This window comes from Camelus dromedarius, chromosome 13, assembly GCF_036321535.1.
Source record: "Camelus dromedarius isolate mCamDro1 chromosome 13, mCamDro1.pat, whole genome shotgun sequence".
Lineage (NCBI taxonomy): Eukaryota > Metazoa > Chordata > Mammalia > Artiodactyla > Camelidae > Camelus > Camelus dromedarius.
Window position 1 is genome coordinate 70,034,932 of NC_087448.1, and position 25,799 is coordinate 70,060,730.

Here is a 25,799-nt window from a genome sequence, read left to right on the forward strand (position 1 = left end):
TGTGCAATCGTGGGTCATTTTTTCTTTTTCTTTCTTCCTATTTTCTGTGTATTTCTAAATTCTCTACAATGAAAGTGTGATGCTTTACATCACAATTGTAAGAAGGTAGAGGTGGGGGCCGTGCTCTAGGATCTAAGGTCACGTTTGGCTCCAAAATTCTAAACAATTCACAGCACATTCTAACCTCTACATTTTTTCCCTTCTCTGGTAACAGCAGGATGTGTTGCAGGTTTGCTCGTAGCAGTACTGGTTCGGCCTGTCACGTCTAAATCTTGGGCAAGACTTCAGTGTCGTCTGTGGAACCCAAGGGCAGGACTGTGATTTCTTACGACGTTTGTCAGCACTGCCAGAGGGCTGAACCAAGTTAAGATAGTAACTCAAGTAGAAAGTTACAAAGCTTTACTTGTAAATATGATGCTACAAGTAGTAGGAAGTCGGTGTAGCACTTTGGGGCAGGGTAGAACCCAGAGGTACAACACGTGCTTAGCGTGCAAGAGGTCCTGGTTCAGTCCCCAGCACCCCCAGTAAATAAATAAACCTGGTTACCTCCCCACCGCTCACCCTTCAAAAAAGGAACATCTTAATTTTACCACATCGTTCTAACGTGACTAATGTTTCTTTAGAAAAGGACGCACGCCCAGTCTGCTCAGAATGGCAAACACAGGAGAGAGCTTGTATGTCTGAGCGTGGCCACGTGCCTGTCTTCCCTCCCGGGTCCTCGTCTCTGTTCCCACCGGGGGAGAAGTTGTACAGAGTGGTGAGTGGGGTGTCTGAACGCCGGGGAAGGGGCAGGAGGCCCCCCAGCTGGCCAGGCGTGTTTTGGGGGCAGGAGGCTGTCTTGGGACGCGTGGAGCGGCTGGCCCGGGACAGGTGCAGCCTCAGGGCAGGAGGCGGCCGAGCGAGAGCGCACTGCCTTCTCAAGTCACAGTCGGGGGACCTGGCTGAGCCCCTGCGGGCTCCTTGCACGGGTCACAGCAGGGGTCCCGTCCTGGTGGGGCCCAGCCCCAAGCCCCTCGGCTTCCCGACTGGCCCCACAGTCAGGGCCCTGGCGCCCTCTGGACAAGTATCCTGGACCAGGGCCCAGCCTTTGGTAACACACCGTTCCTGGCTTGTCCCTCCTCTCCCTCGATCAGTCCCGCACTGTCCCGTCCCTGCAGAAGCCCCTTTCTTTTCTCTGCGTTCACGGCAGACCCTTACGTGACCCCCTAAAGCCAGACCCAGAGCTCTCGCTCGCCCCGCCCCCGCGCGTGGGCTGCCACCTCCTGAGCGAGGGCAGTTCGGCGTGGTGACGGCGTGGTGTCCGGCGCTTGCTGGGTGGAGACACCCTGCCGGCCCCGAGGCCGCAGAGCGGTCCGAAGGCCCAGGCGCCGCGCAGAGAAAGTTTCTTAAAAAAAAAAAAAAGGCATATCTTTGCACACAGGTCTTTTCCTGCATCTGTGATTAAATCCTCAAGAACAGCTTTAAGGTTCCTGTTTCACGTTTCCAGGAGGGTTTCTGGAACAGTCGTGCCGATTCCTGCTCCCGAGGGCGCCGATTCCGTGACGCCGCCTGCGAACGTCATTTCACTCTGAACAGTTCACTTCCGTAGTTTGAATAAGTACGCAACATGGTGTTTCCTGCAGGCTCTTCCTTCGTTCTGGCCCAGAGGCAGGCACGGAAGATGTGACGAGCTCCAGGCTCCGGCTCGGGGAGCCGCCCGGGGACGTGCGCGGCGCCGGCCGTCGCCTCCCTGGACCCGCTCACGTCCCCGGCGGCGTGAACGCGCTCGGCCACGGCTGCACTTCGGCCGGAGTGGCTGCTGATCAGGAGCCCGCGTCACGCGAGTCGGAGAAGGGGGGCTGCGGCGGGACAAGGGCTCGGGGAGGGCGGGGAACAGCTCGCGGCCGCCGCGGCGGCGGCCAGGGCCCGGGGCTCCTGCTCTGAGAGGCATGTGGGAGCCCCGACACCAAGGCAAGCCGGCGCCCGGGCGAGGGGCCGGGCTGGGGCCGGACGTGCCGTGTCGGGGCTGGCCGACTCCTCCCAGCCCCTCGGAGGCCCGGCCGGGCACCGCGGCGGCGCAGCGCGGGGAGGACCCCTGCACGGAGCGGAGCTCGCGTCCGTCAGGTGGGCCTGAGAGACGGGACGCCCAGCGGGAGGGTGGCGCTCCACGAGGTGAGTGCCCCTCGCCTGCCTGAGCCCATTTCCACTTCCATCCTCGAGGGCCCCCCACGTCGTGCACATCGTTCGAAGCTTCAGGTCTGCGCCTGCAGCTATGAGGGTGGGTCACAGGAGACCTCTGTCTCCCACCCTCTTTCTTTCTCCAACACCTGAGATGCCAGGAAAAAGGAAAAACGGGGGCTGATGCCCCCTGACACTCCCACTTCAGGTACCAAGTCACTTGTGCAGAATGCATCCGAAGTTGAAGAATCTGCCCGCCACACCCGGAGGGCACTGCAGCCAGAAGAGACCCTGTGCCCCTGAGCCACCCGTGCCCCCGGCCCGCAGCAGCACTGCTGACGTGGTGCTTTTTCTTGGATCACTACTCTTTCTTTACCCCAAAATGATTGTTTTATAAAAATACAAAGGGTTCCTTTTTCCAAATTAACTTGTCTGGGGTCTTTAGGAACCAGTGAAATACGTAGATGAGGTACCTAGGTATATAAATATTAGGAAAGGAACGGTATAGAAACTAAGAATGCACTTTTTAGGTGGATCTAGGAGTGTTTTTTAAATTATTATTTACTGTTTAAAATATTTTTATTGAAGTACAGTCAGTTTACAATGTGTCAGTTTCTGGTGTACAGCACAGTGCTTCAGTCACTTAGGAACATACATACATTCATTCTCGTATTCTTCACCATCGGTTACAAGATATTGAATATGGTTCCCTGTGCTATACAGTATAAAATTATTATTTACTTTAAAAAGTATTCTGGGGAGAGGAAACTGAGTTTACTTTATTTATTTTTTAATGGAGGTACTGGGGACTGAACCCAGGACCTTACGCATTCTAAGCACGTGCTCTACCACTGAGCTATACCCTCCTCGCCTGTTTACTTTTATTAAAGAGAAGTAACTACGACCCCTCTTGGAGATTTCAAGAAGGCTTTGATACTTGGAATGAGAAACACTTTAAGGCTAAGGAAAGAATATTAAGTTGTTACTCTACATACAACTGCAGATTTTCTTCCTAATTAAATTACTAGTTTTTGCCCCAGAGTTTTGACCTTAAAGAACTGATGACCTAGAGATGCAGGCTTCAGTTAAAGACAGAGGCAACCACAGGGTTGGGAATCTTCTGTTGAGGTTGTTACTTATTTTGATCAGCATAGGTTCACGTCCGCAGGCTTCAGCATTCCTGAAAGGCTTCGTGGTTCTGCCCTGACCTTCCACAAATAACGTTACCAGAGATCATCTGAATTTTGTTGAGCAGATTTTTGTTTACATGTTTCTTTTCTGGGCCATGGGAGTTCACACCAAGTAAAGAAATGTTTCAAGTCCTACTTCTTTCCAACAATAGGTTACATGATCACAGCTGAAACAGAAACAGATACTAAGATAATAAGAATATATGTAGAAATACGCTTGTACAGGTGTGTTTGGGGGTTTGATTTCCTTTACTCTAGAATATACATACAGAACGTACTTGCCTGTGCCTAATCCACTGATCATTTATCCTGAATTCTGTACGGTATTTTAGTCCAGAAAGTGCCATAGCTCCTGGGTGCAGGGCCCAGCCGGCAGACAGCAGGGGGCGCTGGTGATGTGCTTTTGCAAGTGAGATTGGTGCTCACCTTAAAGAGTCCACAAAATTTCTGTTTCCACAGAGAGGAAAATAGGGATTCTTCATTAAATCACTGGCAAATTGCAATGTTTTCTTTTAGTGATTTCTTTTTATATCTATGCATTCTAGGAAGGTGCTGTTGAACCTACATAGTCACTCAGAAGTGATAAATGTTCAGATTTCTAGATGTGAAGGCAAATCTGCATTATGTGTCCTTCCCCCTCCCAGAGGGATAAGAAGCTGGACAATTGTTCAGGGACCCTGGAACAGCATGGCTTACTCTTCCGGAATTACAGGCACCTACCGTTCGTTTCCTACACACAGTTTTACGGGTGGCATTGCGTTCAGCGTATGTGCGAAGCACCACTTTGCACGTATTGAATCCTTAGCGTTGAGGCTTGACTGTTTTAAAACCCATCGGAGGCTCTGCAGAAGTTTATCATAGGTTCTTTGCAGACCTACAGCATAAAGCAGATGGGATTAGATGATTCAGCTAGTACGTCCTACAGGCATTGCTTTCATCAGACTTGCGCCAGAGACTACAGAAAAAAGTTTTACCTCAAATATGACTATTCCTTTTAAGTAAATGTGTAGGGACAGAGTCGGGAGAGCTGGTTGGGGGCTTTGATAAGAGGTGGGCTTGAGTGTTGCTGGATATACAGGATGATTGTCACTGCAGGAGGCTGGGAAGGTGCCTGGCGAGGGAGCAGCAGTCATGGGGCAGAGGCCAGAACGCGGTTGGTGTGGCTGGTCTCCGGGGCCGGGGTACCAGCCCCGCTGAGGCAGTTAGCAAACCAGCAAACCAGCTGTTGTCAAATGCCGCGTTCCTTCCCACTAGACGGGTCAGAGGACGCACCGCCAAATGGCACCACACCCTCCGCCTGCACAGCGCCCCCAGGTGGCCACCTCTTAGGCCGAGTCTGCGGCTAGGCCAGCAGGACATTTCATTTAAAGACCCTAGGAATCTGTGAGCAACTCAAGCCTTTAGGTCGGTGGGCTGTAGGACTAGTCTGAGATTTCTCTGGAAAAACAGAGGTCTTTATTACAATCTCAGAACATTTTAACTGGATGGGTGCCTTACAATACTGAGCTTTATAGGGAAGGTGGAATATTGTCCCTGGCTGTTTTCTAACCAGTAATCGTTTTACTTCATCAGAGAGTTGCTAAGTTTTTACATGTCGTATAAATTAAGAAGATAAAAGAAAAACAGACTAAACTTATGGTGCTGTAGAGTTCAACAGCATGAAGAATGCCTGGTTTTATGTTCTAGAAGTAAACTGGTTCACAAAGAAATGTTAAGATGGCAAGTTGGGAGAGCAGAAGGGACAAAGCCACTGATGACGTTTTGCAATTACTTTGATACACACACATCAAAACTGTGATATTAATCAAGTATTTAATATCAGAACTCCGAATAGTAGCATTTCACAGGCATATCACGTGTGCAGAAATATACCTTCTGTGCAAAAGGAAATATTCTAAAGAGGTATTTCCCTTGTTTCCCATATTTTTATTTCTGGGGAAATACACTAAGTTCCTGTAAATTTCACACCGTAGTACTCAGTTCTATGCGCTACCCTGGATGGTTTCAGTACTCCTGGGTTATCAGATTCCTTAGCATTTTCTAGACCAAGTGTCTTCTACAGCAAAGGGAACTGTTCTCATGAAGTGTCCCATCTAGTCTGGGCTTCAGAGATGCCTTGTAAAGAGAGACTTTTTTCCCTCTCCTGATTCTCAAGTAAAGCAGAATGCTCTCTCTGTTGCATGATTCATCCATCTTCCTGTAAGGAAGGGCTCTGGAAGTAGGGCGGTGCTACCCTGATACTGTGCCACCTACCTGTGAATAAACTACTTACTCCTGGTTGGTGACCTACCCAGCACGGCAAGGCTGACAAATGGATTTACAGTGTGCATCAGACACCTTGACCCTCTTGCGCTCAGGGTCCACAGCTTTGTATTCGCAAGACAAATGGCTGAATTTAGAGCACCCTCCGCATTGTGGTTGTTGACTCAGTGAGGCTGGCTCACAATCACGGTCAATGTGGATTTTTTTGTTTAATTTTTATTTTTTAATGGAGGTACCTAGGACCTCGTGCACGCTAAGCATGCGCTCTACCACTGAGCTGTACTCTCCCCTCAACGTGGGTTTGACAGTGGTTGTTGGCAGTTAGTCCAGAAGAGCCTTTCCCTGGCTTTTGTTTCTCTTGGAAACACTTTAAAGGTTCAGTTTCTGGTACTTTTTCTATTTTTCACAGAGCACATTAGACTATAAATCTTGTTTTCTTTTAATCATTTGAAGATGTGGCCTTTTAATTACTAGTAGTGAAACTCATGACTAATTATAACATTAAAAAATTAAAGTTATAGTCCCTTAAATAATCTGAACATTTAAAAGAATCAGACATTAAACTAATAATATGAAGGGGGAGAAAAAAACCTTATTGATGACTCCAAAGAGCTTTTGTATATGTGGGTTGTATTTATTGCTATTTACTGTATAAAAAGTTAAAATTGAGAAATTAAAAAATATCAATTCATTTGAAAGAACAATTGGAAACTCACTACAAGTTCACCTAACACATTTATATGAAAAGTAACTTTCTAAAACAAAAAATTTAGCGAGAGGAGTGCCACTGTTTTTACATTTTCAGAAGTGTCTTTAATGTCTGTCTCAAAAGGAGAAAACCACATGCTCACACGTCTCCACATTTACTGTGTTATGATGTCACATATCATGTATTTGGAAAATTCCATTGTTCATTTCACACTGACAGATAGTGAACAAGCAAGTAATATATTCGATTTATTATGAAAATATTTTTTCCAATTATTTTATTTTTTAAGCAAAGCAGTCAAATTTCACAAGAAAAATGGGATGTTTATTTACATTGATCTTAAAAAGATTGTGGTTTAAAAAAACACAGTAGCATAAAATGTACCATCTTAACCATTTTTAAGTGCACAGTTTGGTAGTGTTAGGTACATTCACATTGTTATTCATCTTTCGAAACAGAAATTCTGTCCCCATTAAACAACTGTTCCCCATTCCTCCCCCCACCCTCTGGCAACCACCGTCCCACTGTCTCCATGAATCTGACTACTAGAGGAATCTCACATGGCGGAATCACAGTCTGTCTTTTCATGACTGGTTTATTTCACTTGGTGTTATGTCCTCAAGGTTCATCTGCTTTGGCGTGTGACAGGATTTCCTACCTTTTTAAAGCTTATTAGTATTTCATCGTACGTCTGTCTACACTACATTTTGTTTATCCATTCATCCATTTTCTAAGAGTTTTATCACTTTAGGTCTTTGATCCATTTTGAGTTAATTTTGGTATATGGTGTAAGGAGATACAATTGACATATTAACATGGTGCACATTTAAGGCGGACAACATGGACAGTTGGGAAAATCGTCTAACCCAGAGCCTATTTCACAACAAAGTGTTGAATATCTCACGTAATTAACTGAACGCCGTACTTAAGGTGAAAAACAGAATGGTTGTTAAGGGTGTCGGTTGTTCACGCTTGTGACTGTGCGGCAGATTAGGAGCCAGGAGGGTACTGGGCGGGCCTGGGAGAAGATCAAAATTTGAAACGGTTTCTAATGAATATTTTATCACTTCCACACCATCGAAAAGTTGAAAAATCGTGAAGTTAAGAAAGCCTGTACTTAGTGAAACGTTGACTGAATGCATCCTGTATGTCAGGCACGGCGTTAACTCAGTTTCACACAATTCTTAAAAAGGGCCACTAACTGCGCTCACCTTGCCCTTCTGTAAATAATTCCTTTGTCTCTCTAGCAATAAACTCTTGTTAATTTACTTCCTCAACTTCAAGCTGTACGGATGCCAAATATGAGAAACCTGGTTTTCAATGCCGCTAATAATGCATTTCGGTTGCAGTGACTTAAAAAGGAAACCCTCAAAAGTACGGCTCACGTATAACTGGAAGAACTATGGGGAGCTTTTGGCAGAGGAAACTCGCTAACACGGAAGTGAATCTCACTTTCTGTGTAGCCCCAAGCAGCAGAGCGCAGCGGAAGGTAGCCGCTTAGGGGAAGGAGATGTCGGCTCAGGCAAAGCAAACCCCTCATCCGAACGGGGCTCCCAACAGCGGAGGCTGCTGCGAATGCGAGCCCGACGCACCGGGGCACGGTGGTCACGGGACCCGCCCGGCGCCGCGGCAGACGCCCCCACCCCGAGGCCCGCCCACGGCCGCCCGGGCCCTGCGCGGCGCTGGGCTCACGGAGGCCGGCCTCTCCCTCCCTGGAAGGGGAGGCGCGAGGGGAAAGGATGCGCGTCCCGGTGGAGTCTCGCACACAGACGTGGACGCAGGTCCCGCGAGCGCGGAGCCCCCGCGGCCGCACAGCGCAAGCTCGGGACGGAGGCGCCCGGCGAGCGTGCGGGGCCGGGCGTGGGCGCGGGCGAGGTCGGGGCTGGGTCGCGGCCGGGGAAGCGCCTCCCCCCGCCGCCCACCGCCCTCGCCCCGTGACCCCGCGACCCCGTGTCTACGTCGGGAGCGCGCCAGTCCGGGGCGCCGCGCGATTGGCCGGCCGGGCGCCCGTTCCCAGAATGCAGCGCATGGCGCGTCATTGAAGAGAGACCATGATGGCGGCGGCGCTGGGGCCCCCAGAAGTGATCGCTCAGCTGGAGAACGCGGCCAAAGTTCTGATGGTGAGTGGCCGCGGCCCCGCGCCCCGCTCCCGCGGCCCCCGGCGGTGCTGCCGCGCTCGGCCTTTGCGCCCGCCGGGCTAGAGACCGGCCGGGCGCCCGGGAGCCCCAGGACTGGAGGCGGCGGCGGCGGCGTGGCGCAGGGCTCTCCCTCCGCCGCGCGCCTACCTCCGCGCTCCTGGCTGGCCTGTTTCCTCCCCTGGTTGTCCGGCGCCCCGGCCGCGCCGCGGACTCGGGGCCCGTGGGAAGGGGTTTCCTGTGCAGCGGCCCTCCCCGCGCGGGGGCGAGGGGAGGCGGGAGCCAGGTCGGGGCGCGGGCGCCCCGCCGGGGAGTTGGTGTCGGCGGCGGAGGGGTGGTCCATCCCGGATGCTGTTAGCAACCCTCGTCCCGCTCCTGCCTCGGCTCCTCGAGCGCTTTCTCCGACCTGCAGCGGCCGGGGCGGCCGCAGCCGCTGCACGTGGAGGACCGGCGGCGGGGAAGGAGGGAATCTTTGGGACCAAGGTCACTGGGGCAAAACTTGGTCTAGGACTGAGCTCCCTGCGGTCGCGCGTTGAGGAGAGTTGGGTGTACGGCCCTCGTGGATTTCTTTCTCACACTGCAATACAGTGAGCTGTTTTGGTGAGTAGGGTACAAGAAGTAGGTAAGGCCGAGTCAAAGAATAAAGCAAGCATTCCACGCAGGGAGTAGAAGTAAGGATTAACCATATTCAGTCACTCAATAAACTGTGTATTTGCTGGCTCAGTTTTGTTTTTGTTTTTACTACTTCCGTGTTTGTAGATGTTTTTGAAAGTTAGAGGCTCCTTGATTGCTTGAATTGACTCAGCCTTTCTAAGAATTGAATGCAGCCAGCTTTGTTACCTTTTTGCTTTTTTCCTTTTGGCTCGATGCTTGGGTTTTGTGTTCGTGCATCACATTTAAAAATATTTGAGCTAATTACAGCGTCGTTTGTAGTTTCTTTTATGAAGTTTTGTTTTCACACACACCACCAGATCATGAAAGTTAGCTCGTGAAACTGAGAAGGCTAATAAAAAGCAGGATTTACTTATGCATTGTGAGTGAAGTTAAGTGAATCCTTTTGTCATAACACTGACTTGATAACATTTTTAGACTCTTGTAGGTTAAATCCAGAAAAGACTAGCTACTGTCCCCCTTAATATCAGGTGCTTAAAGTCTCTGACATACAGCGTTTCCTGAAATACCTGGAAAGTTTCTAGGAGCTAGGGGCTCCATTTCATTTCATTTGACTTTGGAAAGAGTATGTGACCCCCAAAACACTGCTTTAGTACTTAAATTGATAATATAAAATAAGTGCCCTTCGCTCACCTGAATGTTAGTATTCGTGCTAGTCAGTATCGCCTCTCCCCCCCAGAAGAGCTTGTTTTGTCGTCACCGGTAAGGGAGTAGCTGAGAAGAGCCGTATGAAGTCCTGTTTATTGAGTGCATTCTACACGGGGGTACTGTGCCTGGTGCTTCCCATACTTTGTTCATCCTTGCAACGGCTTTACAAGGTTGAGAGAGTTTAAGTGGCCCAGGTTACATAATTACTAAGTGGCTGAATTAGGTCTAGAACTCAGGTCTGGGGCTGTAAAGCTGGGCCTCTTTCAACTCTTACCTCTCCTGCTTCCCACCACCTCTTCTCTATGTTATATAAATATATACATCCCTTTACATACTTTAATCTTTTCCAGAGCAGAAGAGTACTGAAAAAAGTGTTATTAAAATTAGGAATTCCTTTTTAGAAATGTCCACTTAAACTATTCAAAAATGTGTACCAGAAACGTGTTGCAGTAGCAGTTACCGCACGATTTCTCAGTATGAGAGCTGCATCCCATTGTATTACAGTCAGTAACAGTGACTCACATTTTATTTAGTGTGAGGCGCTATGCCAAGCACTTTACATGTATTACCTTATTTAATTCTCAATAGTTATGAGGTGGTTATTACTTTCATTTTCATGTAATAGACCACGGGACTGAAACATGTAGAAGCCAAGTAATTTACCCAAATTTTCGAGAAATGTTGTAGAGTGAGGATTCCCACTCAGCTCTGTCTGTTACCAGTCTGTGGTTCTTAACCTGTAGGGTAGTGGGGCTAGGAAGCAGGTAAACTAATTCATTTGGGGATAGTTAAGAATGTTAAATCTCCTTCAGTTAACACTGGAAGATTTAAAAAAGAGTGGGTGATTTTGGCATTTATTGTCTGTGGGTCAGGTGAATGACCATCTGAGGAAATCTTGTTTGTAGAAAATTACTGTGTATTTTAGCTGTTAATATGTTTTAGGATTCAAAGTAATCAGTGATGTCTTTCACAATTATTTTTGCTTACTTTTCCTGTTTGGCAGTCCGTATATTTCTTTAGGGAAAATCAGCACAGAGTTTTAGTGTGTAGGACCACCTCAGACTCTTTCAGTGCAGAGGGCTTAGCGAATTCACAGTGGGTAGCAGAAGGGAACGGAAGTGCATTTTGGGGTGCAGGCCTACATTTTTGGTGATAGGGTCTACATCTTTTGTCAGCCTTTCTCAGGAAACAGACCCTGAAAAATAACCTAGCTTATGTGTTCTCTCTTCCATTCTGCAGATGGGGAACCTGAGGCCCAGAGAGGTAGAAATGACTTGCCAAAGGCAGGTCACAGAGCAGATTGGTAATGAGAGTGTTCCAGGCCCCAGGTCACCAGACCTCCTTTTCAGAGCCCTTTTAAAATTTGTACTCAGCCATGCTGCTTCTTGAAGTCAGTGTATTATAAAACCATGAATACTATGTTTTATTACTTGATGGGAAGTGTCAAAGTGTTCTTGAATATTGCAGTTGCTTCATTGTGAACATCTATCTTCAGTCCCGTTTGGGTTATTGGATAAGCTGCCAACAAAGTAGTATGTTAGACCTTTAGAGTGAAAAAGATGTTTATGAATTTTAATGGGTCTCAACAGAAGACTGATTTCCCCCCCAATAGTACTAATAAGGAATATTTTCTGTAGATGGTTTTAAATACTGCTTAATCTTCTGATTCAAGATTACTTGCTAGAAAATAAATTTGAAAGTGAACAAACTGGAATGAGGAAGGGTTTTTTAAAATTAGTAGCAGTATGCAAGTGACATTATCTATCCTGAAAACATTGTATAAATGGAACATTATTTAAATATGTCCTGAAATTTTCTTTTCCAAAAAGATTCCAGTTGTTGGTTTTTGCTTAAGATACCTAACCATACATTTTGAGAGGATATTAAAACATAGCAGAGTAAGTAAAGTCAACCACACGTCTGTGCTAACATTGCCAGCAGTGAGAGTCTGACTGAGTGAAGTTAGCAGGTTATACTCAAGGACCTAAAAATTTGGTGATGCTGACACATTTTATGTCGTTTAGGAATTATGCCAGTAATGCTGGAAGGTATTATTTTAAAGTGTATCAACAACACACAGTATCTAGAATAAAAAGTGAGCCTGCCTCCTTGCTGTTTCCCCACTCAGTCCCCTCCCTAAGCAGTCTGTATGAAGTTTGAATATATTATGACCTTATTTCCTGTGCTTTTACGATCTACATTGTATAGGGTTTTTTTTTTTTATTTTTTGGTATAAATGGTATACTATAAATATTAACCTTGATTAAAAAAAACCTTAGTGATACCTTTCTGAATAGTAAGAAATGCAAGCTGGGCAGAAGGGTGTTTTGGGGGAGTAAAAGTTCCCTAACTGTTGTCAGTCTGTTACAGATGCCTTAAAAATCAACATTTCCTTTGGCCCCAGCGATTTCACCTCTAGCTATTTATTTGGCCTCCAGAAATACTTGCACGCATACGAAAACCTGTTGTATGTATACCTTGCTGTAGCAAAGAACGGAAATAATGTGAATCTCCAGCTGGAAGGAATTGGTTACATAAAGCACAGTATTCCATACCGTAGGGCATTAGGGAACCGTGAAGAAACGTGGATCCAACACGGATAGCGTTTTTGATGAAAAGATCTGAACGGACGTGGAAAGACACTCAAAATAAACGGGGAACAGAACATATGATTTTAGTTTTGTTTCCTAAATAAAAAAACTCTGCATATGCTTATATATGCATTAAAACAGAGTCAGAAGGTATATACTAAACTTTTAAGAGTGGCTCTCTAGGAAATGCAATTGAAAGTGGCGAAAGTCCTCAATTTCTGTTTTTAATAAAGTAGTTTGAATGTTTTTTTTAAAGTATATAACGTTGAATCACAAATAATATGTTGCTTTGATAAATGTGAATGTTGTGTGTGTTTATTTTATTGTTATTTTTTGCAGGGGGGAAGTAATTAGGTTTATTATTTAATTTTTTAATTTTTTCGATGGAGGTGCTGGGGAGTGAACCCAGGGCCTCATGCACACTAAGCATGCGCTCTGCCACTTGAGCTGTACCCTTCCCACTGTTTTTAAAATCTGTGACTACTTTTTGAATGTTCTGTAATTTTTATCTCAAAAAAAAAAAAAAAGTAAAGAAAAGCGCTGTCTATCATGGCTCAGGCTGAGGAGACCATGTTTATGGTTTTGCATTTTTAAACCAGGTCATCCCATTTCTGCAGATTTCTTTAATCTCTGCTTGTAAAGCATAACCAGGCTAGCAAATGAAAGGAAAAGAAAGTCTTGAGAAAGAGCTGTTAGGAAATCGGTACACTTTATCCTGAAGCAGAGACAGGGATTTACTCTCAGGCCACACTCTATTCATTGGTAATTGTGGGGATATGCCAGACTAGGGGCTTTCAAAATTTAGGAGGTGCATAATGAGTCTCAGGGTGACTGTGAAAACTGCAGACTCCTGCCTCAACTCTAAAGGTTCCGTTTCTTAGGCCTGTCTCCTTCTGCCCTCTCACTTCAGGGGCTCCCTCAGTGGGGCACTGAGCCCTCAGCCTGCTTGCTGGCCCCTCCTCGAGTTTTAGCCATAAGGCTGTTTCTTTTTACTGTCTTTTGTCTTCCATCCAGGCTCCATGTAACATGAAAATGTGGTATCTCTTGTTCAAAAAGAAGGGAAAAGTGCCATTAGAGCTTCTAAAATATAAAGCTTTTTCCTTTAAAAGTGTCTTATTATTTATAAAACACAATAGGAGTAATAGTGCTTTGAGTAACAATACACATAGGTTGTAGAAGAATAATGTGTTATTTTATAATATACAATAAATAATATTTTATGTGGTATCTTGATTGGTCATAAGATAACTTTGGCATGTTTTTCTGCAAATCTATTAGGCCATCAAAAGTTTCGCTTTTGGCAGTTTCATTTTCCATCAGTATAATTGAAAGTGATGTCTGTTGCTTTCAACAAATGCAAGATTGCAAATATATTTTAAATGAAAGTAGATTTATTCAGGGAGCTACACACTCCATAGATAGAGTGTGGGCCCAAGAAAGGTGCCTACAAATAAGTTTTGGCAGTTTTTTATTTTAAGTAGGATCCTTCTGCTAATGCAACTGTTACTAGAGCTCTTACACTTTATAGGCTGTGACAGTGTGGTGATACATTTCTGTGAACAGTTGTCCCTTGGTATCAGCACGGGATTGGTTCTAGGACCCCCCCACCCCCATCCGACCAGAATCCACAGATGCTCACGTCCCTTGTATAAAATGGTGGTGTTCGCATATAACCTACACACACCCTCCCTTATACTTTAAATTATCTCTAGATTGCGTGTAACACCTAGTACAATGTGAATACTACATAAATACTTGCCAGTGCAAGGCAAATTCAGGTTTTGCATTTTGAAACTTTCTGGAATTTTTTCCCCAAGTACTTTGATTTGTGGTGGTTTGAATTCATGGATGTAGAACAGAGGGCCAGCTTTTCCTGTTTACAGATGTAAACTTTGGTACATTTAGAGCCGATTATTCTTGCAGAACATTTTTTTCTATTAACTCTTCATAGAAGTCAATGTGACGTGTGCTTGACTTTAATTTTAGGTGTAGGTTTATCAATATTTTAACATTTCCTGTGACAGTTCTTAGTTACTTGTAGATGTCATACAAGGAACCAAAAGTTTAATTATTTGTATGTAATTAAAAGTACTTCTGCATTCTTCCATTGTATCTTCAATTAAAAAAAAGTAAAATTGTCTTCTCATTAATAAATGGTTCATCCAGGGCTTTAGGTTAAAATAGAATTTTTTCCCCTCAACATTGCTAATTTTTAGAGAAATGCAAATCAAAACTACAAAGAAGTATCACCTCACGTCGGTCAGAATGGCCACATAAAAAAGTCTACAAATAATAAATGCTGGTGAGGGTGTGGAGTAAAAGGAACGTTCCTATGCTATTGGTGTGAATGCAAATTGGTGCAGCCACTAAGGAGGTTCCTTATAAAACTAAAAAGGGTTACCATGTGATGCAGCAATCCTACTCGTGGGCATATATCTGGAGGGAACTCCAATTTGAAAAGATACATGCACCCCAGTGTTCATAGCAGCACTATTTACAACAGCCAAGACATGGAAGCAACCTAAACGTCCATGGACAGATGATGGGATAAAGAAGACGTTTTTATATTTTATACGTGCGCGCGCGCGCACACATAGGAATATTACTCAGCCATAAAAAAGAATGAGATAATGCCATTTGCAGCAACATGGATGGACCCAGAGATTATCATACTAAGTGAAGTAAATCAGAGAAAAACAAATATCATATGATAACACTTATATGTGGAATCTAAAAAAATAATACAAATGAACTTATTTACAAAACAGAAACAGACCCACAGACATAGAAAGCAAACTTACGGTAACCAGAGGGGAAAGGGGGTGGGAAGGGATAAACTAGGAGTTTGGGATTAGCAGATACAAACTACTACATATAAGACAGATAAACAACAAGGATTTACTGTAGAGCACAAGGAACTATATTCAGTGTCTTGTAACCAACTATAACGGAAAAGAATCTGAAAAAGAATATATATCTATATCAGAATCACTGTGCTGTACACCAGAAACTAACACAACATTGTAAATCAACTATACTTCAATTTAAAAAAACAGTGCTCTTTTCCATTGAATGCGACAGTCTTTGAATTTAATTTCTAAGCCTGTAGTTTTGCTTTGCTGTAGCAGTTTTGAAAAGCAGAGATCCTTTGAAAAGTAAAATTCTGGAGAGTTGTGTTAACTCCCTGAAATGCTTTATTGCAGTGTCCATGTGTACATTTTTGTTTTGTAATTTACTGAAAAAGTTCCTGCCTGTGTTCCTGTCCTAGTGCTCAGGCTGGAGAGTTAGTGTTTGTGCAGGTGCCTCAGGGACAGGCCCTGGGGATGGACAGGCAAGCCGGCCTCCCCCCGGGGTCCTGGTGCTGCTGCCAGTGGGGGCCCAGCTCCCACCCCAGACTGCTTGGAGGCGTGTGTGTGTGTGGGCCTGTCTAGGGCCTGTCTTCACAGCCCCCACGCATGCTCCATTGTCTCACTGGGCTCCACTTACAAAATACAGGTTCAGAGCTAAAACTATGACAAATTTCAGGGTGATGACCAGAGTATTACACTAAGCCCGGGGACTTTTTGAGAGTTGAGCCCTGTGTTCCCGAATTGGTCACACTGCTGCAGCTGGCCTCGGGCTGCCGCAGCCTGGGCACTGGCCTGTCACATTTGATGTGCTGCCTCCTTCCTGGACCCTATGTGCGTGTGTCCCCTCAGCTGCGGACACCCTTCTCCTTCTTTTGCCTAGTTAATGGTTAAGGTTTTAGATCTCATTGTAGTTGTTTACTTTGTCAAAGTTCTGACCATGCTGAACTACACTAAATTCTTTTCTCATAGCACCCTTTGGTTTAGTAACGTTATTACATCTGCAGTTTTATGCTGTTAATTTAATTATATGATTGACTCCTCCACTGGGTTGTAAACTCCATGGGCACAGAGATTCTGTTTGGTTTTGCTTGTCGTTGGCTCACTGTTGTGTCTGAAGCAGCTAGTACATCGCCTGCATGCAGTGAGCCTTTGATTGTAATCTGTGGCTGGGAACTCGTGAATGGACTGCTGCAGGGCAGGCGTGTGGGGCGGGGGGGTTCTGGAGGCGGGCTGCCCAGGTTCCAACCTGGGTTCCTCGCTGCGCGGCCTTGGACAGGCTTGATGTCCAGCTTCCGAGGACCCTTCTCCTGTGGCTTTTCCTCTGCATCTGCCACACCCGCCCTCTCTCCCTGCCTCCTTTCCTGTCCTGATCCTGTCACAGAACCTTTCGGACGCTGTTCCCTCTGCCTAGAATGCTCTTCCTCACCCTCACCTGATCCTTCGGGGCTCCCCATAGTCACATTCTCTGGAAGGGTTTCCTTAGCTTCCCTGCCCTGTCCTCAGATCACTGAGCGGTTCTTTCACAGCACCTGCCGCACCTGAAACTTTACATTTATTTGTGTGATGAATGAATGAATGAACGTTGGTCTCCCTCACTAGATTCTAACGTGTTGGTTTAAGGACCTTTTTTGCACGTAATAGTTGCTTGGTAGTATTTGTTGAATGAATAAATGGGGAAGGGCCTAGAGAATTAGGCAGGGCTGGGTTATCTAAGGCCTTACTGGTCATAATAAGTAGCTTGGATTCGCCCCACAGTGGGATGAGTTGCTCTGTGGTTTGGGTATGTGGCTGACAGCGGTGTGCGCATCCACCTGAGGGAGGCAGGGTGTGAGGTAGGAGGACCTGTTAGGAGGCTAGGAGGTTGTCTGCAGAGGTGATGGGGTTCTGGACTAAGTTAGAGTTGGAAGGGAATTTATTAATGTTCTTAAAAATGTTTTTAATGCCGAAGTAACTCTACTGGTGAATATATATTTGGGGGCAGCTGGGGAGTACCCCAAAACAGCTTATGTAAAATTTCTCAGCATTTATCTTAATAAGTTAATAGAAATTTTATTCTAGTCCATAATTTATTCATGTTTTAATACAAAAGTATTTGACTTCAGTCTTTGAATAAGATTAATAACTTCAGAAATCTGGTCTGTCTGTATTTTGTGGTTTTGTGGCAGGGATCAGAGAACTAATTAGAAAACAACTGTAGTATGACAGTGACCTAATCAGATGAGATGTTAGAAAAATCACCCCGTTGCTGGATTAGGCAGCACACATGGAGTGTTACTGAAATGTAGGAACTGAGCAGCGTGTAATACAGAGGGTCTGGATCCAGACTGGAGTCTTCTTGGCTCCACCCCGTGACGAGCTGTGGGACATTCGACAAGTCACTCAACCTCTGCGTGTCTGTTTCTTCATCTCTAAAATAGGAAAATAATAATTTTCAGGGAGTTAATGTGAAGGTTCAGTGATTTCATTTACATTAAAAGGCAAGTGTTTGGTGCTCGGTGCATAGTAAGTGCTCTAAGTGTTATAGTTATTTTGCATTTTAATGTATCGACACATGAATCAAGGTAACCTTATAATTGGCACTGAGTGAACATTTATTGAGTTAAATTTCTTCTTGAGTAGTGTCTTCCATGTCGGCCCTCTCCAATAGGGTCCCCAGTAGCCTCATGTGGGTATTGAGCCCTTGAAATGTGGCTACTGCGAAGGAGAACTGAATTATTTTACTTTAATTAATCAAAAAGTTCATGTCAGGATAGAGCTGCCATGCTGGACAGTGGAGGTCTGGGCTGTAGCTGCGTCTCCTCGTCCTCATCTTCTGCTTTGGAAATACTGATTCCAGGTTTCTGTTGTTCCTTCTGCTTGTTGCACCTGCACTGTCAGCGCAGTGCTGATTGTGGGAATTAAGTGTACCTTAGTATGTTTTACTTTCTTGCTCTGATTCTTTTTCTTGCTTTAGAATCATCAGAACACAATGCTTTTGAAAACACTGATGACACATAACATCGATGATAGAAGATGGCCATATTTTTTACTTCGTAATGTAAATCATTTTCATTTTAGATTTATAGACATCAATTAGAGTATTCAAGACAGTGAGTTTATCATCTTTGTACACACACCTGCCTTTAGCATTTGTCCACCTGTGAACTGTATCAAGCAAATTTTCTACATAGATTTCATAAAAGAGTAGAGAATACTGTCACATACCCTTTCAGCAGAACAGGCTGGTTCAGGTCTTGGCACAGAATATCGGGTAAAGTAATTCCTGTGTGATGACTGACCGGGTGAGAGTACTCTGTTTCCTTCTTGTCTTTGGAATTACATTGCTCATTCACTGATCCTTTTTTATTTTTTTTAAAGCTTCAGTTTTTTTGTTTTTGTTTTTTTGGAGGGGGTAGGTAATTAGGTCTGTTTTTTAAATTATTTTTTTAATGGAGGTACTGGGGATTGAACCCAGAACCTCATGCATGCTGAGCATGTGCTCCACTGCTGAGCTATACCCTCCCCTCTCATTGATTCTGGAGTTTGAGAAAATTCACCTAGGGCAGGGTTTCTCGCCCTTGTCACTGTGGGCATTTTGGGCTGGGCTTTGCGTTGTAGGATGTTCCACAGCACCCCTCCCCTTTATCTGTTAGTTGCCAATAGCACCCCCAGTTGTGGCATCCAAAGATGTCTCCAGACATTGCTGGCTGTCCCCTGGGGCACAAAATTGCCTCAGTTGAAAACCTCTCATTGAAAATGGCATCAACTGAAGACTCAGGGTCTGAGATTACACTTGTATGATCAGTTTTATCATTGTGACTGAGTCTGCGCGTTAGAACCTTCTGCAGGGACAGGAATGCTCTGTATGTGTGTTGTCCATGTGATAGCCGCTAACCACACGTGGCTGTTAAGCACTTAACAATGTGGCTAGTGCAGCTGAGGAGCCAAATTTTTTATTTAATTATAACAAACTTAAATAACTAAAATGGACCAGTGGCTACTGTTTTGGACAGTACAGGTTTAGTGTACTGCTGCGTATCTTTTTTGTTTGTTTGTTTGTTTATTGAAGTATAGTCAATTTACAATGTGTCAATTTCTAGTGTACAGCACAATGCTTCAGTCATACATGAATATACATATATTCATTTTCATATTGCTGTGTATCTTTTTGCATTCATTTTCTGATTTACCTCTTAATTGTAAAATGTCTTTCCTTATCAACTTTTTTCTCTGTCATTATGGGTGGAAAATGAAAAATTCTAAATTCTCACTATTCAGTGAAACCTAAAACAAACAAAAAAACCAACAAAAAAAACCCCTACAAAGATGGTGTTTCCAGATTTCTTTTGTATCTTCTTGAAAGATCATGTTGAAGTTTGAGCAGCGTAGCAGAAATAATTGAGGATAATGTAATCGTGCTGGTTTGTTTTTATTTTGCTATTGCATTACTTCTCTAGGTGATTTCATCATTTAAAAATTTTGTTATTTTACTTTTTTCTTAGCATAGTTGGGGATAACTGCTGAGTTCTGATGAAATAATCCTGAGAATGTTGAAGTAGCAAGATGTTTCACAATATAAAAAAAATCTGATCACTCAGATCTTACTGTATTTCTTAGGTGTATAAAAGAGTCCAATGGATCCATGGGTGACTTCAAGTTAGAGTGAGTTTTATTCAATTTTTTAAAAGTAAAATTTCTCCTTATTCTTTGGGAGAACTCTAAGGAAAAAAATCATAAAATATCAAGCATTGCAATTAGTTAAAACTGCTTAAAAAAAGAAAAAACTCCAAAAATTGAGTTCAGTGGACCCTGATGGCATACTGACAGCTACTGACAATGTAAGGGAATGCCTTTATTCTCTCTTCGTTGGGTTTGATGTTTGCTCTAGGTTTTTTTTGGTAAATTCTTATCAGGTTAAGGAAGTCTGCTAAAAGTTTAGTCGTGCATCTTAATTTATTAAACATATTTCTGCTTTTTGTGATAATGTAATCTTTCCTTTAATATGTTAATGTGGTGAAAGATGTTGGTTGATTATTCTGGTGTTAACCCAGTTTCCCTTGTTTGGGTGAACTAACTTGGGCACAGTGTACATTCTTAACTTAATTTAAGGGAAATCCCACTGTTGGATTGGCATGTGAACTGTCTGTTGATGAGTGAACGGCCTAGATGTGTCTTTCCTTGCAGTGTCCTCATCTGGTTTTGCCATTGGCACATTTATGACGATGTGCTGGCCTCCCAAAATGGGCTGAGGAGTGTCCCCTCTTTTGTATGCTCTTGAAATTTGTGTAGGATTGGAACTATTTATTCCCTCCTGTTTGGTAAAATCACTGGTAAAATCTTCTGGGTCAGTGGGTTTAAAAGAAAAACTATTTTAAGTTACCGATTCAATTTATTTAATAGTTGGAGAACTTTTCACGTTTTCTGTCTCTTAAGTCAGTGGTTATATTTTTCTAGGGATTTTTTCATATTACTCCAGTTTTTATATTTATTACTATGAAGTTGTTCTTCCAGCGTGTCTTTACTGTCTGAGGCATGTGTAGCTGCTGTCTCTCTTGGCCTTGGCTGTTTATAGATCTGTGTTCTTCCGCCCTCCCCCTCCCTCTCTTGATTAATCTTGCCGAAGTTTTACCACTTTGGTTGTCATTTCAAGAGAGGCAGCTTCTGGCTTTTTTGTTTATCTCTTGTATATGTAATTTCTGGTGCATCATTTTCTGCTCTTTATTATTTCCTTCAGTCTGTTTTCCTTGGGTAGGTTCTGCTGTTTTTCTAAGCTCTTAGGTTGGTTGTTTAGTTGGTTTGTTTTAACCTTTTGAATTTTCCATGTAAGCCTTTAAGGCATGCATTTCCCTCTCATGCCCTGTTTGTATACCGCAGGTTTTTGATTAATTTCAGATATATTCCAGTATGATTTCTTCTTTTATCCTTAAATTTTTCTAGGTTTTATGTTGTTAAATCAGGCTCTAACTGAACTGCTTTGTGCTCAGCAAATGTGTTGTGTGCATTACTTAGCATTTGTTTGGAAGGGCTTTATGGCCCGGTGCGTTGTCAGTTGTTCAGTGTGTTTAAAAAGAATGTTCAGTGTGTTTAAAAAGAATGTAGAAGACAAACTTATGGTTACCAGCGGGGAAGGGGGTGGGAAGGGATAAATTGGGAGTTCGAGATTTGCAGATACTGACTGGTATATATAAAATAAATAAGCAAGTTTATACTGTATAGCACAGGGAACTATATTCGGTATCTTTTAGTAGCTTACAATGAAAAAGAATATGAAGACGAATATATGTATATTCGTGTCTGACGGAAGTATTGTGCTGTATACCAGAAGTTGACACATTGTAAACTGACTATACTTCAATTAAAAAAAAGTAAAATAAGATAAAATAGCTAAAGGATATAGGAAAAAAATGTGTGAAATCCAGTTAAGGTGAAATTATTTATGCGCGTTGGATTAAGCTTGTTAAGTCTGTCTGTCTCTGTAAATTGGCGGTTCCCAGGAGAGGTGTGTTTGTGGACTTGCTGGCGGTCCTGTCGTTTGTTGCTTTCTGTGTATTATTTCCATACCATTTCAGTTGACCCCTTTATGATTGTTAGATGACCCGCTTCTCTGCAGTAACATTTTGCCCTTCATCTGTTTGCCCTGGTGACGTCACCGCCGTAGCTCCTGCATCACTTCCTTTTGGTTGGAGTTTGCTTGCTATGCCTTTTCCCATCTCTTACTCGCAGTCTTTCTGTGCCCGTGTTTTTGTGTGCATGAAGTTGGATTGCCTTTTTTATCCGGCCTGACGATCTCAGTTTTTCATCTAGAGAGTTTAGTTTATTCACTTTTGTGACCACTGATGATTATGGTTTGTTTCTGTCCTTATTTTGTGTGTGCGTGCTTCTTTTTGCCTTCTCTGGGGTTTGATAATCTTTGGTTTCTCATTCCATGGTTCAGATGTCATGATGTATGTTCTTAATTTTTTTAATATATTCTCTTATTGACCACGGTAGACATTTTAACATGAAGGCTCAATTTAACCTAAAATTAACCTGTATATTCTGTCTCAGCCAGGACAGTACCAGAACTTAAAAATATTTCTCTACTGATTTATATGCTATTGCTGTCCAGGTTTTAACGATCTTTTCTAAATTTCACAAATTAATCATTTTAAACACAATTCGCATTTGTTTAGATTTATTCACGTGGTTAATTTCTTTGCTCCATAGACCTTTGCATTCAAGACTTTCCATATGGGGTCACTTTTCTTCTTAAAGTATATCCTTACAGAATTTCCTCGAGGAGAGTGTCGTAGGGGTGGGTCGCTCAGGTTCTATTTGCATGACTTGCTTTAAGAAATCAGTTTCCATCTGTTATTCCTTTGAAGGTAAACTGTCTTTTTCTTTGGCTGCTTTTAAGTTCTCCTTTGATTTTTGAATTCTTCAGTTTCCCTGTGACACCAGTATATGAGTTTTTTCCTTTCTTACTGTGTTTGGAACTCATTGGGCTTTTCTGATTTTGAGTTTTAGTGCTGCATGTTCTTGTGCCATTATGTTCTGGACTCTGTCTTTGCCGTTCTTACTCCGTGCTGTCTGGGTCGGGATCTGCAGGGGAGAGCTCAGGCGGCCCTTGAAGGGGGTGGACTGGGGGCTGTCAGGGAGGGGAGAGTGTAAGGGAAGCACAGGGATGGTTGTGAAGCCTTTTGGAGGCTGAAGGGGGAGAGTGGAGGGTCTGAGAGCTGCAGCTGCCGGAGAGCGGCCTTCCCGGAGCTGTGGCTTCTGGGGGAGAGCGGAGGTCCGGGGGCTGAGAGGGGCTGAGGAGCCGGAGGACCAGGCTCTGCGGGCCAGGCTCCTGGGGCTCCGAGGAGTGCGGACAAGGGGCCTGCCCTTTCTCCTCCAAGACTCTTCGCGGGTGTCTTTCCACACGCTCAGTAGCTCCCAGCTGTCTTCAGCTTTCTTCTCAGTGTATCTAGTCTGCCTTTTACTCTGGCCAGTGAGTTTTTAACGTGTTTTTATTGAGGCATATTAACATACAGTAAAATTCACAAGTCTTGTGTGTCCATTTTGATGAGCTTGGACAGTGGTGCGTCCTCCTGTGACCAGCACTGGAACACGACACGTTTCGCTTTGTCTTACGTTGCTCCTGAAAGTGCTGTTGTGTTGTCGTCCTGCTTACATTTTTTAAAAATTGTAGTAAAATAAAATGTTACTATTTTGAGTACTTCCACATTGTTGTGCAGCCATTTTCCATTGTTCCAAACTGAAACTCTGTAGCCATTAAACAGTAGCTCCCCACCCCCCACACCCTGGTACCCCTGTTCTGCTTTCTTTTTCTGTGGCTTTAACTGTTTTCTGTGAATTTACCTCGTAAGTGGATGCATCATACAGTATTTGTCTTCTTTTGTCGTGCTTGTTTCACTGAGCATAATGTTTTCAGGATTCATTCATGTTGTAGCTTGTACCAGAGTTTCATTCCTTTTTAAGGCTGAATATATCCCATTGTATGGATATATTATGTTTTGTTTATCCATTCATCCATCGGTGGACTCTTGGTTGTTTCCACCTTTTGGCTTTTGTGAATGATGCTGCTCTGAGCATGGGTTTCACCCTCTGTGTCCTGCTGTCTGTTCTTTGAGTACCTCTCCCAAGCTGGAGCACTGTCTTGTATGTTTAGCTTTTTGAGAAACTGCCTCGCTGTTCTCCATGGCTGCGGTTTTTTGTTTTGTTTTTTGCTTTTAAGTCTGCACCATTTTGCATCCCCACCAGCAGTGGACAAGGGTTCCAGTTTCTCCGCGTGCTTGCCAGCAGCAGTCATTTTCTGTTTTTTTCTTTGTGTGTGTTAACTGTTCTCCTGAGGGTGAAGTGCTATCTCACTTTAGATTTGATTTTCCCAAATGATTAATATTTTGAGAATCTGTCGTGTGCTTGCTGGCCTTTGTGTGTGTTCTTTGGAGGAGTGTGTATTCAGTCCTTTGCCATGTTTAGATTGGGCCCCTTTCTTGTTGCTGTTGTAAGCGCTCTTTGTAGACTCTGGGTGTTAATCCCTCAGCAGACGGAGGGTTTGTAACGCGTGCCCTGTGAGTTGTCTGTGACTCTGCTGATAGTGCCATTTGATGTACAAAGGTTTTTATTTTTTATGAAGTCTGCTTTATATGTTTTTAGTTTTCCTTTTAAACATTTTATACTACATTTCTGGCATTTCCAATATCTGTGAGTGCTGCTGGGCTGATTCTTTGATCTGTTCTGTGAATTTATGGTGGCTTGTTTCCTCATATGCTTAGAAGTTTTTGGATATTGGCTCTTGGAAGTGTTTCTGGGAAAGTGAAGTCTGGAATCAGGTGTTACTCTAGTGCCTGGTGCTTGAGCAGCACAGGACTCCTTTCCACTGTTGGGTTAAAGTGTTCGGACCCCACGGGTCCTGTAGAATTGAGTGAGAAGCCCGTTTGCAGGCCTGCTCGCGATTATCAGTGTCCAAAATAAATCCCCTCTTTCACCTGCCCTCAGGGTCCGGACTGGCAGGTTTCTCCCTCTTTCCCTTCCCTCCCTGCCTGCCTTATTTTATTTTGAATAGTTTACCCTTATACTGGGGACCCAGCTTCACATGGGATGTGCTGTTAGGCCGCATCTCAGGAGGGCCTGGCTCCGCCTCCTGTCTTCTCTACTGTGGGCCGCTGTCCAGCGGCTGCCCAGACGACACCCAGGGTCACTTGGGGCAGCCCTCGTCCCCAGGGTGAGTTCACGTGCACGTATTTCCATCTCTCGATCCTGCTTTCGCTTCCTGTTGTAGCTTCTGAGGACTCCTTACTTTCCTGTGTGCTCAGCAGTGCATTATGTTTTTTAAAAAGTCTTTTATTCACTATTTATATTTGGTTTTAGCAGAAGAATTGTTCAAGGTATCTAGTCAGCGGTACCATCAGGGTTGGAAGGCCGCTCATTTTAAAAAATGCAGTATTTAAAATAGGTGGCAAAGAACTTAGAATGAAGCAGATCACGCTGCGGACCGAGCCCTGGGTTAGCAGCGTTAACGTGGCCGTTTTACTTGTGATCTTTAAGGAGCGTACAGATGCCGTTCTGGCCCCTGTGTCCCTTCTTCGTCCACAAAGACAGCCACACTTTTAGAGTTGTTTATCCTGCCTTTCTGTGTTTTTACACTTTGCACACAAAGGTAGATAACATAGTGCGCATACTACTGAGTTTAACATTTTTACATAAATGATATATGATATTATGTCCTGTCATTTGCTTCTTTCCTGCAGAATAATTTTCAGTTTATTCGCCTTGGTACACAACAGCTCAAGTTCAGTCTTTAACTGATGCAGAAGCCATCTGCAGGGTATTCCCTATGGGTGGAAATTTGAGTTGCTACTTTTTTTTCTGTTACTATAATCCTTTAGGGACATTCTTGTGTGCCTTCTGTGTGTGTGTGGGGGGGAGCCGTTCTCTGTGACTAAATGCTGCAGTGACTTGTGCATACCCCTGTTCAGGAGCATGAACTTTTTCTAGATGACTCTGAATTTCCCGTGAGTGTCTCCTTCTAGACTGTCGCTGGCTTGCAGCTGCCCAGAGTAGCTGAGACTCCCTGCGTCCTTGTGTCTGTGCTGCCTTTTTGTCTGACTGGTCAGCCAGCCGCA

General features: G+C 44.1%; 1 protein-coding gene across 3 annotated transcripts in view; it reads left to right on the forward strand.

Annotated features, from left to right (window-relative positions):
• The first annotated feature begins 1,968 nt into the window (after positions 1–1,968).
• Positions 1,969–25,799, forward strand: part of XPO4 (exportin 4) — a 98,086-nt gene continuing 74,255 nt past the window's right edge. For 2 of the 3 annotated variants that reach the window (XM_064493278.1, XM_031465709.2), the window contains exon 1: positions 8,310–8,438. In XM_064493278.1, the coding sequence (XP_064349348.1) occupies positions 8,370–8,438 (69 nt within the window). In that variant the 5' untranslated portion in view covers positions 8,310–8,369. Of the gene's footprint in view, positions 2,152–8,309; positions 8,439–25,799 lie in introns of those variants that run through there. The other variant, XM_064493279.1, reaches the window with a different exon arrangement.